Source organism: Anolis carolinensis, unplaced genomic scaffold, assembly GCF_035594765.1.
Source record: "Anolis carolinensis isolate JA03-04 unplaced genomic scaffold, rAnoCar3.1.pri scaffold_12, whole genome shotgun sequence".
Lineage (NCBI taxonomy): Eukaryota > Metazoa > Chordata > Lepidosauria > Squamata > Dactyloidae > Anolis > Anolis carolinensis.
In genome coordinates, this window is record NW_026943823.1 from 914447 (window position 1) to 927500 (window position 13054).

At 42.7% G+C, this 13054-nt stretch overlaps 1 protein-coding gene across 1 annotated transcript in view; it reads right to left on the reverse strand.

Moving 5' to 3' along the window:
* Nucleotides 1-464: 464 nt before the first annotated feature.
* The window catches only part of ophn1 (oligophrenin 1), a 64854-nt gene continuing 52264 nt past the window's right edge, over nucleotides 465-13054 (reverse strand). The window contains exons 17-24 of the mRNA XM_062964037.1: nucleotides 12866-12971; nucleotides 12246-12405; nucleotides 6955-7102; nucleotides 5947-6258; nucleotides 5682-5847; nucleotides 4988-5038; nucleotides 3514-3566; nucleotides 465-3299 (exon numbers count right to left, since the gene is read on the reverse strand). Coding sequence (XP_062820107.1) covers nucleotides 3524-3566; nucleotides 4988-5038; nucleotides 5682-5847; nucleotides 5947-6258; nucleotides 6955-7102; nucleotides 12246-12405; nucleotides 12866-12971 — 986 coding nt within the window. The 3' untranslated portion in view covers nucleotides 465-3299; nucleotides 3514-3523. The remainder of the gene's footprint in view (nucleotides 3300-3513; nucleotides 3567-4987; nucleotides 5039-5681; nucleotides 5848-5946; nucleotides 6259-6954; nucleotides 7103-12245; nucleotides 12406-12865; nucleotides 12972-13054) is intronic.

The following is a 13054-nucleotide window of genomic DNA, read 5'->3' on the forward strand; positions in this document are numbered from 1 at the left end:
TACCAAAGTCAGATGGTGCAAAGCCAAAGAGGCCATGCCGCCATTGGGAGGGAGACTGAGAACTCTAGGAAATATAGTTTGGGAAGGCAAGAGAATTCAGAAGTCCCTGCCCTAAACTACATTCCCCAGAATTACGCTCACAACCCCAATGTCTGTCCATAGCAGCAGCCAGAGCTCCAATAAATTATTGAATCTGCAAAGAGGACTGATAGAAAGGAAATCAGTTCTAGACTGGGAGGAAAATCCCTAAGTTGAAGCTCTATGGTATGTATTGTGTGTCATATAGAGAGATACATTCAAGGGGATAGCTGTGGTGGATGGCAACTTCCCTCTTTCTTTATCCTGCTGGAGACCCTTCATTGAACTGGACTGCCTTCATGCACCCAGATATTCCTTTCCACGTTCTGTATCGTATTTGGATGGCACACTTGAAACCTTCAGAAATAACATCCACAGACAAGGGATCTTTTTTTAAATCCATGGACACTTTATAAGCAACGTTACAACTAATCTACACAGTTTCACCAACACAACATATCAGGTTGGGAGAGATCGTAAGTGCTTGGACATTCACGGAATACAGAGTTGAATTGCGAGACATCTGAGAAAAAGCAGGCACCAAATTCACAGATGCAAACGCCGGAAAGCGATGCTGATTATCAATATGGTCCCCAGATCTTTAGGTAGAGGAAATAACCCCAAGGATTCAGTGACAAAGGATCTCCTTTCACATACCAAAGGCTGTTTATTGTATATCCACTGCATCTTTTTGAGTTTCCCGCACACACTGACTAGACGACACCCTTTTGCACACAACCCATGATCTAATTCCTTGGAATGATGGGTTGATGACCATGAGTTCAACCTGATCCCTTCTTTGTTTGGTCCAAAATGCAGCCAATCCAGAAACAAGAAAGCATTGATAAAGACTGGGAAGGATGGTCCTCCGGATGTTGCTCAACTGTTGCTCCCATCATCCCTCACCGTTAGCTACGTTGATGTGGAATCCATGGGAGCTGCAATCAAAGCCAATCTGGAGTTTCCTCTTTGGAAGGACTGTAAACATTTGCTGGTTTTATCCTCACATATAAGGAAGAAAAGAAATTTATTTCTGTGCATCATTTTCTTAACACATTCCCAAAATGGGAAATCACTCATATGTCCGTAAAGACATATCTCCCATGATTCCCAGGATGACCATTATTCTTCATGATTCCCGGGATGACCATTATTCAACATTTATTGATACTGATATTTCTTAATGCTTGACTATTTCAAGAGCCAAACGAGGACCAACTACAATACTGACAGATCATTCAGAGGGATCTGGTTCTGGGGTCTCCAATGGTCCTTTCCCACCCATTCTGGGGTCCACTTATTCCCGCGCAATGCAGAAAATACAACTAAAACCAAACGATCCATATCAAGCGGTTGGATAAGAAGAATAGCCTACAGAGACAATATCCAACTCGGTACGCAGTGCATTTTTTAATTGTCTTCAGTAACCACCAAGAACTTACGAGAGTGGACGCAAGGTATGTCTGAAGGTAACCAGAAGCAAGTTCTCCCAGGAAAAGATCTTGGTAATGCCAACATTATGCCTTGGAAGCAAAGCAGGACCAAAGCCAGAAAATGGCCATTCCTTTCAGGAAAACGTTGTCTGAGAAGAACAACTCAAGAGCACCATCTAGACGAATCATGGGAGTTGAAGTCCAAAGTATGAAAATAATAGCCCAACCAAGAAGCCATGAGATCATACCTCACACACCTGGCCTTCCTTTCCCTCCTCAGCTTAAGCGGCTGAGGGGGAAAAGGAAAGGGCCTGAGGCTGTTAGGAATGGTGGGAATTGGAGTCCAAAACATCCGGAGTTCTGAAGTTTGCCCATGCCTGCTCTAGACCATGTGTGTTTGGTCCCTAAAAACAGTGGTGAGACTCCCATCATGTTCTTTCAAAGCAACGGAATCCACAGAAGGGCTTTGCCTGGTAAACTTTGGCTGGAATGAAGATTCTGTAAAGATAACGGAGCAATACTTTGGAATGTTGGCAATGAAATTGGACCCTCCAACGGACATTGGACCTCTGTGTTTTCACTGTAACACTTCCCCCCCCCCCCCAAAATTGACTGACAATATAATTTCACTACATATGAACAACCCCCCCCCCCAAATTGACCCCCAAATTGGTTCACTCCTAAAAGTAACAAAAAGTTGATTTGCAAGACTCTTCCCATTGAGAAAAACGAAACCCAATGCATATCGGAATTGACTCACACACCCCAATGATGCATTGGGTGGCCTTTCGGGGTTAAAATATTGAGTAACAAATGGTATCAGGAAATGCCTATCACCCAAAAGTCCAACCTTTGTCATAAGGACCCCTACTGAGTCTAGGAAAATGAGCCATTGTGACGAAATGTGTCAAATCCCTCTGCCATTGTCCCGAATCTGCTGTGTGTGTTAGTAAGAGAAACTAGGCATCCCAACAGTCCCTTTCTTACATCAATGGCAGGGCTGCTGGCAAGGCAATGATATATATTTATAAAATAATGTCACTGAACAATCATCTCGTCTCAGTCCAGTTCAAGCTGGAAGCCACCCCTCCCGTCGAAAGGAGCCAACGGAAAGGTATTTGGACCTCCTGCCATCTCCATGAGTGACAGCTGCTTTGGAGGTTACCGAAAATGCCATCAGACGGAACGTGAGAGAGGTTCTTTCAGCCTCTTTTCAGTTTGAAAAGACTTCACATTCATATGATGGGTGGAGAAAGGTTATCTGCATTCCCACCCCGAAGCCCAAGAGGGAAGATGGATGGAAGCTTGGCTGAGAGACGGGCCCATCTGCATCTTCTGCCTTCTATCAACAGCGGGATTGTTGCCACATGTATGAACGATATATACAACAGGCGATGCCTCAAGTTTGTACAAATTAAAATAGAAAAGGGGGTGGAGAACGTAACTCGACACGGCCAGTGCATCAACATCAAGGAATGTCTTCACAGTCAAGGAGATGATGGCAGAAGAAGCGAGTTGGAATTGCTCTGCACTGTTGACTATCCAGCTGCATTATGCAAACATCTACCCAGCAATCCACGGGAAAGCCAAGCCATGCTCTTTGGACACAAGAAACGGCAGAAACATGGAGGCAAGGAGGAGTGATGGAGCCAACAGTGAGTCTTCTCAACACCAAGATGGAAATGTTCTCCCGCTTCTCCCGCAGCAGCAGAAGTCTCCAAGGACATGGTTCTGGAGAGCATCTAGAACCGATCAACCTGGAACCAGCCAGGATGGGAATGGAATAGCCTGAGGAAAGAAGACAAAGAAGATCTCAACTCTCAGAAGATGAAAACCCTCAGGTGAAGTGGGTTTATTGAATCGTGAACACTCCTATTAAACACGAATCTTATGTGGGATCGTTCCACTCTTATCTCCCATCTTTCCCACAAGAAAGAGCCCACCTTCAGCAACCATGTTCTCCTGGTTCTTTTTTTTTTTTTTTGGTTAAAATGAAGCCTACCATTTGGGCCTCAGCCTTCGTCGCTCGGGAGTCTGCCTTGAGGTGATGAAGAGCTGGAAAGAAAGGAAGGGAGAAGGAAATGTCACAAAAGCAAGTGCAAAAAGGCTCACATAAGGGGATCTCCTTGAATCCCACCGGAAAAGCTTTGCAACAAGATCTCCAACTTGGGATGGAAGGAAGCAACGCTCATCGTTATTTATCTCCTGGATCATATAAATGAGTTTCAAGGCAATCATACAATCTAGTGGCAAGAATTTTGTGATTATTTGCACAACTCAAAGGATTTCGGGAAATATTCTGCTCAGAAAGTGCATGGGAACAGGGAGGATTTGAATAGCCACATAAAAGCTACTGTTTCCCCAATTTCAGCATTTGCTTTTTGTGTTTTCTCCTCAAAATAGACAATAACAAAAAACTTGCACAACAAAAAATGTGCAAAATATATTTTTATTCTGAAAGATTGCACTTTTCTGCACAAAACTGTTGGAGAAACTCAATTTTTTTGGCCCAGACAACAGCAACCTTCCACCAAAAACCCTCCTGTTATTAAGCAATTCTTAGATTCTTATTAAGCCTTAGCTATGTTTGAGGATCACCCCTAAATAAAAGTTTGAACACTTCTTGAGGCTACCAGAGTTTACTGGGAAGAATTTTCTTTTCAAATTATGTTTGTGGGCAGATAATCCATTGTGGTGAGGATATAGACTATGTTTTCCCCCACAGAAAATAAACAATGTTTCTTATTCCTTCTTTTCCATGTAAGAAGAAAATTCTGTAGGCTGATGTTGCTGAGGAGCATCCTAACAAGAGTTTGCAGACTTCCTTCCCGTAAAGAAGAGAAGTTTCGAGTCTTTCCACCAATTAAAAGTTGTTTTCTTTACACTTGTGTGTTCATATTTCCATTGGTTGGGGAAACAGCTGGGCCTGAAAAAGTCCTAAGTGATATACAATATTCACCCAGGGAAGTTGGGAGCTTTGGGGGAATGAATTGCCGACGTCTGGAAGCCAGAAAACAGCCTCCCAGAGCTCATTGGCATTGTATAATTATACAGTACAACCCTTGTTTCTTTGTGGGATGTACATTGTTATGCAAGACAACTGATTGTGGGAATAGGAAATTGTGGGGATTAGTAAACCCATAGAAGGGGTGAAGTAAACATTTCTAAACCATCAATTCCAGCCATATTTTGAATAGCAATCACCGATCTCTGCAACTTTACTTTTTCACATTTTGGGTGCCATTTCTAGCAATTTTCCATTTTAGCCATTGACAAACCATTCGCAAATTACAAATTTCATGGCTAATGTAAAGGAATGTATTTCTTTACCAAGAGAGAAGTAAAATGCATTGCCCCAAACACGTTGCTAATCCCTGGTTTCAGCAGAAGTCCTGGATGGCTTTGGAGAATTTCCACTCCCAATCCCAGAATCCCTCACTTTTTGTAAAGTTTGAACGTACCCATCCACTCCTTACCTGCCTCTCCTGAAAGAAGCCGATTCAAAGAATTTTGTTCTGGAGGCCACTCTGAAAAAAATAATAACCAACACAGATCCATTTGCTTTCAATGCAACAATAAATCTAGCCCTGTAGTTTGGTGAGTTTTTTGGCAGAGAAGTCTACAAGACGAAAGCTACCACGCTTGTGATTCCATAGCACTGAGCCATGGAAGTTAAAGTGGGGTCAAACTGCATCAATACTACAATGTAGATGCACCCCTAGTCTCAGGAGCAGCAGAGAATTATTTATTTATTTATTACATTAAATAAATTAGATGATTCTGCGCAAAAAGTTCTGCACAAAAAGCATCAAAGTGTGAATTTTGCACAAAATAGATCCCATGTTGCACAAATGTTTCATAGCATGAAGACAATAGTAAACATTACTAATTGCTTTTTTCAGGAAGAACAGTAGCAAAAAATTACATCCTTAATTACTGCATCAGATCGTTAACATGCATGCCTTCAAAATCACCAAGTAGCAAGAGACTAGGTTTATTTATTAGCCAGTGCAAATAAATGTAAAGTAGAGACAGTGGCCAGATGTCTTCATTTCTTACAATGAAGAGACAAGAGGGAAATTTTTCTTGAGTTTCCTACAGGCCATTGGTCAGAAGGCCATCCCACCCAATTATTGTCCACTTCACCAACTACTCTGCTTTGATACTCACACAGAGGAAGATGCCTCCCCAGGTCCTCCTACAATCAGATCGGGCTTTGGCTCTGGTTTCTGGGGTGTAGGAACTTTGCACGGAGGATCCGGGGGTCTCATTGGGGGCCGCGTGATCACCGGCTTCTCCCCAGACGGTCGTGCTTTGATGAAGCCTTCCGATTCACCTGGGTTGGCAACGTTACAAATATTGGCCATTATGAAAGGCAACCACAATTGAACAAAGAAGAATGACCCACCCACTAGCGCCTGCAACTCAGGCTCACCTTCTTTGACCACCATCCCAGGCCTTGGAGCTGGTCTTTTCACGTGGAGATTGGAGGCCTTCGGGCAGCCAGGAACTGGTGGCACCCCATTGGCGGCTTTGTGGGCAAACTTCGCCCCGCCATCTTGGAGTCGAGACACCAGTTTCCCCACATCTACCTCTGCGCACTGTTCCGACTTGCCGTCCAAGACGGGTTTTGTGGAGTCCATCTCTCCCGACCGGGGCAAAGGCAGGCGGTTGCGCTGGAGTGGCTTAGGAGCTTCATTGTAGTGGGGCATGACCATGCCGTTGGGAGTAGGGCTTTGGCCAAGCTCTACAAAAGGGAACCCAAAAAGGAATAATGGACAAAAGTTCCAAGGCAAGTTCTGGGCAAGTTCCAAGTTGCAGGGAGAACATATATGCATGCCAATCTATGCATGGGGCTCTTCTAAAAGTATGAGTGGATAGGTCTCTAAATCCCTTGCCTTGCGCTGTATATTTGTCACCACAATCTCTTGGCATTGCCGAATGTTCAGACTCTCATGGGAAATACTTCCCTGGATTTATGACCCAGTTTGCTATCTGCCAGAATACCACAACCACACTGCATGGTTTGTCTCCAGCTTTTCAATTTGGCTGCTCATATAAACAAACCATGTGTGTGTTTCCAAACTATTTACTGCGTCTCAAACTATTACCTCAAAATATTTACGAGCTCATATCACTTTCCACCTGCCAGTCTCTGAGGCTCTCTTGCTCCTGGGGCAGACACATCTCATTTAGCGCACCAAACTGGGAAGTTCTGAAGATGATTCCTCCTGACTTTTTCCAGCTGGGACCAAAAAGACCTGTTTGCAAGATTATCCCAGTGGCATTTCTGAAGAGTGGGGTACTTACTGCAACATGGTGATGGTGGAGGTCATCATTTGAGCATCTTCTCCCACAGGAAAACAAACCCAGGTCTTTGGATTCTGACCACCAGACCACTTTTAGACATAAATACACGGTAACACAGATGAGCCCTACCAACCTTCGCCTTCTTCCACGGAGCCTCCAAAGAAGACCGGTCTCTCCCGCAGCGGACGCTTGGAGATGGTGATGGGCTTGTGGCGCCGAGTGGCCACTCGCGGAGGAGGCACCGGTGGCGCGGCATTGTCTTCAGGCGGCCCAGAATATATCTGGAGAAAGAATGTAAAAGAACACAACTTTCAACATCCGGTCCCGTCCACCAAGCATTTCTTAATTACCATGTTTACTCTAATACACCATCGAATCGAATGTAATAAGGAAAGATGCGAAATTAGAAAGTGTTGGAAGAACAGCAAAACAAAAGGTTAGTTTATTTGCTGATGATACGTTGTTAACAATTAAGAATATGTGTGGCAATATGGATAGAATAAAGTTACATTTAGAGATATTTGGTAAAATAACAGGATTACAAATCAATTGGAAAAAATCAGAAATGATGTTACTTAATTACTTAATACAAAAAAAAGGAAGAAGAAGCTTTATGAAACAGGCCAACGGGGTTAAAGATCAAGAATAAAATAAAATATTTAGGAGTAACTATAACTAAGGAGTTATATGAAATGGAAGAGGTAAATGTTACAACATTAAGGAAAGCAACTCAAAAGAAATTACTGGAATATGAAAACATAAAACTATCATGGTTCGGAAAGATAGCGTTAGTTAAAATGAAAATTCTTCCAAAGATAAATTTTATATTTAGAAAGGTACCACTATAAACTACAAACTACTACACCAAGCATTTCTTAATTACCATGTTTACTCTAATACACCATTGAATCTAATGTGCACCACAATGTTTAAACCCCTGAAACCAAAAAATGTGTTTGCTGCCAAATGTAATGCGCAGCAGCAAAAAGTTCCCTCTTTGTCATTTGGCCATTGTTTAGAATTCCTTCTTCAAAAACAAAAGTGTTAGAACACAAAATCTTCCAACGAAGAAAAGGAAAATCTTGGGATGCATCTCTGCTTTAGAATGTATCCGCTTTGGTTCTGTTAGGTAGATAATTTATTTTATTTATTTACAGCATTTATACCCCGCCCTTCTCACCCGAGGGGACTTAGGGTGGATTACAGAAATTGGCAAAATTTAATGCCCAAAGAATACAATCATAAAATCAAAACAATACATATAAATCCGTTAATAACATTATTAAAATACATTATAAAAACCTTAAAACATATATATAATTAATTCCATTCATCCAAGAACCTAATGCTGTGCTAGACAGAAATGCATTGTCTGTTAACTCCATTGTGCATAACTGTGTGAAAAATACAGTTCTAATAGACATGTGGTCACAGCACATTCCACTGAAGGGTTAAGCGAGTGGAGATGTGCATCTAGAGCAGGCATGGGCAAACTTCGTCCCTCCAGGTGTTTTGGACTTCAACTCCCACAATTCCTAACAGCTGGTAGGCTCTAGGCTGTAGTTTTATGAGGCCTTGAGCCTTCCCTGCCAAAGAATGCTGATGCTTCACCAGATTACAAATCCCAGGATTGCATAACATTGAGCCCAGTCCATTAAATTAGAGACGACATCCCTCAAATTGGAGCTCCAGGCGCTGCTGAAGGAACTTCTCAGTTTGCTTTGGCTCAGCACTAAGATGACATGAATCTAATGCGCACCCTGATTTTGGGAAGGTCATTTAGCCAAAAAGGGTGAGCGTTATATTCGAGTAAATTGGGTATGTTGCACAAAATTGACGTCTAAATTATATGTAGGTTTGATTCACTAACCATGACTCCATTATTAACAGGATAACAAAATATACCGTCAAAGGTAACAAAACAGTCTGAAACAAGAGGTAACAAGACTGGGGATCAGTGTGCAATACAATCATGGATTTATTTGATTGAACGTCAACTTTTTAGAACTGTGGAATAGTATGATTTTAATTTCAGAACTCAAAGCGAATGTGATCTTTGTATGATGGGATGGATTGGAGACTTCCTTTTGCTGAGTCTATCATTAACCAGCCACAAACTCTTCCTCGTTCCCATCCTTTTGCATATTTATTTTCAATTTTAAAGGGTGCGCTCCTCTTTGCCTTGTCTCTTCCATTTCCTTTCAAGCCACGTCCAATTTATTAGTGAGACGCGGCAGAAACAAATTAACAGATTGAGCCTGAATGCAACCCTGTTTGCCTGATTTACGGATAAATGAGGGAACAGATGGTTTTCCACACGGTTAACACAGAAAGAAATACCGTTTTCTGCTAAATTACACAAACAAACGCCCGTTATTTGTTTGCAACAGGGATCGGAACGTGGAGATGCACGGCTGATAGGGTTGTCATTGCCAATCAAAGCTTCCAGTGATGTGTTAACTTCAATTTGCACGATCTATCAACTCGGATGATATTCCCAGACAGATTCAAAAAAGCAAAGAAAAACATTTCTCTTTGATAAATAACTACATTTCAGGAGGAAGGAGCATTGTTATTTTGTTTATTTTCCAAACGTATTTCATCGGCATGATAACTTAGCATTGTAGGGATGGGTCGTCTTGGGCCAACTCTACTCTTCCCATGCCTTTTCCTCCACAAATGTCTAGAGCAGAGGTTCTCAGACTGTCCTCCGCAGAGCCCTGTTATATATAATGCAATATATAATATAACTAGCTTTGCCCAGCCACGCGATGCTGTGGCTTATGGGAATCCTTTGTTGGCCAGGTGGGATAGCAGTGAATAGCCTTGCAGTCTCAAAGCCTGGCCGTTTTCTGGAGTAGCTGGAGCTTTTTGTTGTATGAACGTAGACGCATGGATGAGGAGTTGTGCTGCCAAGTTTAGTGTTTCTGGGATGTGTAGTTTTGTTGTTTTGTCCTAGGCCGAAATTTCATTACCCTTTTATATATATAGATAATAATATATATTAATACCTTTGCCCGGCCACGTGTTGCTGTGGCTTATGGGAATCCTTTGTTGGCCAGGTGGGATAGCAGTGAATAGCCTTGCAGTCTCAAAGCTTGGTCATTTTCTGGAGTAGCTGGAGCTTTTTGTTGTATGAACGTAGAGGTATGGATGAGGGGTTGTGCTGCCAAGTTTAGTGTTTCTGGGATGTGTCGTTTTGTTGTTTTGTCCTAGGCCGAAATTTCATTACCCTTTTATATATATAGATTGGGGCTCCATAGCAAACTTTTGCTTCCAAAAGGCTCTATGTCTGAAAAAGTTTGAGAAGCCCTGATCTAGAGAATGAGACTTGGAAGTCTGTTCACACTCAGAAGTCTTCTATTTGCTCCACAATCCCTTGGTGTGCATTTCTGATGGAAATTTTAGGATAATTGCAACCCAGAGGATACATTTAACACAGGGAGAATTTGTATTTTGGTGGGTTCAGAGCTTTCGTTTTTATTCTTCCGGCAGCCTTACCTTGGTTGGTTGGAACTATAAATTCAGAGACACCTCCATCTAAACCTTTCCGAAATGCGTCCCTTGCTCCCGGCGGGGTTTTGCACCAACTTAACGGTGTAATAAAAGCCCAATTTAAATGATTCAGAGGCTCTGCAATGTGGTGCTAATCTTAAGTGTGTAGAGTCGGGGTTTTTTGTGACAGCAGCAATATGTGCTTCTCTAGCGGGATCAACTTTTCTAATTTCACTGCGACAATCAGCTTTAGAGCCGCCGGAGGAGCAATCACCCGCACCAACGACCCACCTGTCCTTTGAGTCTTCATAATTCACGGCGCAAATAATATATATATAACGTACCCGCCCGAAAACTCATTTGAAGTGTTTGCTTACATTGGGAGTTGAAACATTTGCGGCTCCGAAGCCACACTCGCCCGTGCCAAAGCTAATAAAACGTTACTGGCTTAACCTTATCACGGCAGAAATTAAAGACTTGGGAAGAAGTTGTCTTACTTTTAATTAAAAATGAGCTTCTCCTGGAGATGAGAAAGAGCTCGTATTTTCTGGCTGGCTGTAGGCGCAAAAAGCAGTGATGTGGAGTGAGACCAAAACCTGTGGCCCCTCCATGCTATTTGCTTGAGATCACTGTCAATGGGTTTTCTGAGCATTTTTAATTCGAGCCAAAGCACTGTCTTCTCTGTCTTGGAAGAAGGAAAGCTGCAATATTGGAAAGGCTCGCTCCCTATTCTGGATCTCTGGAGTCACAACAGATGGGCCACTGGTTCTCCAGTGTCGTCAAGACCATCACAAAACACATATTTCTGGTGGTCTTAGGAACCCCTTTGGCAGAGAACGCTGAAGATCTCTGCCTGTTTGGCACAATTCGATCGTTGGTGAAGTTCAAGGAGCTCTTTGATTGTAGGTGAACTATAAATCCCAGCAACCACAACTCCTAGATGTCAAGATCTATTTTACCTAAACTCCACAAGTGTTCACATTTGGGCATATTGAGCATTCATGCCAAGTTTGGTCCAGATCCATCATTGTTTGAGTCCAGTGCTCTCTGGATATAGGTAAACTACAACTCCAAAACTCAAGGACATTGTGTTGGGATTCATCCTGGACTACTCAAGTCTAAATGTAGTCAGATAGATGATAGAGTTAGATTGAGGTAATCCTTTCCCGTTTCCAAAGCATGCCCAGATAGGATTCACCATTGTTTCCTGCTTCCCATGCTATTTAGGTCAGCCCACCCTTTGTCGTTCCTAGAAATGTAATCTCTCCTAGGGCTTTGATGTAACTTCCCCAATTTGGCCTTTGGAATGTTTATGGACCTAGAGAAGAAGCGACCCATGAGGCTTGGTCACCATTCCAGCTTCCTGCTTTGTTCCAGAGAGGACGCACCTCTGTCCTCTATTAGTCAAGATGTAGCTATCGAGAGCTTTGTTATTTTAATCCGTCTATGTGTATTAGATCAGGATAGACTAGCTAGATACGTCCTAACCTTTTCTATCCTTCAATGGATTTATTTTTACCTCAATAAATGCTTTTAAACTTTAAAGCTAACTTTGCATCCCTTTTGCCTTCCTGATGACACAGAGGCCTTCCAAACTCGCACCCGTAAGTCTCACGCTGCTGCAATTCTTTACTCTACTATTTTAATGGGAATTTACCTCATAAAGAGGGTAACGGCTCTTCCATTCCCAACACATTGCCCACCAAACCCTTCCAGTAGTTTCTGTTGGTCATGGGAGTTCTGTGTGCCAAGTTTGGTTCAATTCCATCTTTGGTGGAGTTCAGAATGCTCTTTGATTGTAGGTGAACTATAAATCCCAACAACTCCCAAATGGCAAAATCAATCAAGGTAGACAGAGATCTCTTCAATGTCTATCCTGGCTAGCCCCGGGAGAAGAGGGCCAGAAAGAGCTCCCTGCCATCTCCCTACCTTGTCGAAGTGCTCAATGAGGATCTCCACCACGATGTTCTGGAACTTGATGTTCATCATGGCAGCCACGGTGTCCTCCTGTGCCCGCATGAGCGTGGGGCCGAAGATCACCCCCATGTTGGACGGGGACATTAGGTTCTCCTTGCTGTATTCGCAGATGCTGCCGACAAAAGGGTGAGAATAGGGTCAAGGGAAAGAAGGTGTGCGGGAAATACAGAGTATCTGAGGTCAGGTTGAACATGATGTAGGGCCTTCCTTTTTGTCTACCTGCATCCAACAAAGTAGGTCCTCCAAGTTATTATTATGTTTTGTGGTAGGGATTTAGTTGCATTGTAGTAATTGTAACTAGTAATAATCATAGTTAGAAGGTAGATGAGAAGTTTCCAAAATGTTCAAAAGTTTGTGCAGCAAAAGTGAGGTTTTGGTTGCCTTGCCAAACAGAACAGCACAATGCCAGCTCAAGGGAAGGGGAGCCAGTGAAACAAAATACGACCTATTATTTCTTCTACACTGGGTTGCGTCCACAACCACAATGAGCTGCATACTATACATAACGTTTTGTTCCCTCGTTCCCCAAATTGGATGCTGGTTTACACTCCTCGAATTCCCCGTTCACTTACTGGACCAAGTGCCGGATGAGAAGCTCCAGCATTTCCCGGTTCTGTTCGGGCAGCTTATACACCAAGGCATGGATGGATCCCAGCCTGTAATCCAAGTTCTCCGACTCTGCAAAAAAGGAGGAGAGATAGATGGAATCAGGGTCAAAAAATGGAAGGGTTTGGTTAATAGTGAGCAGGATAATTCAAATA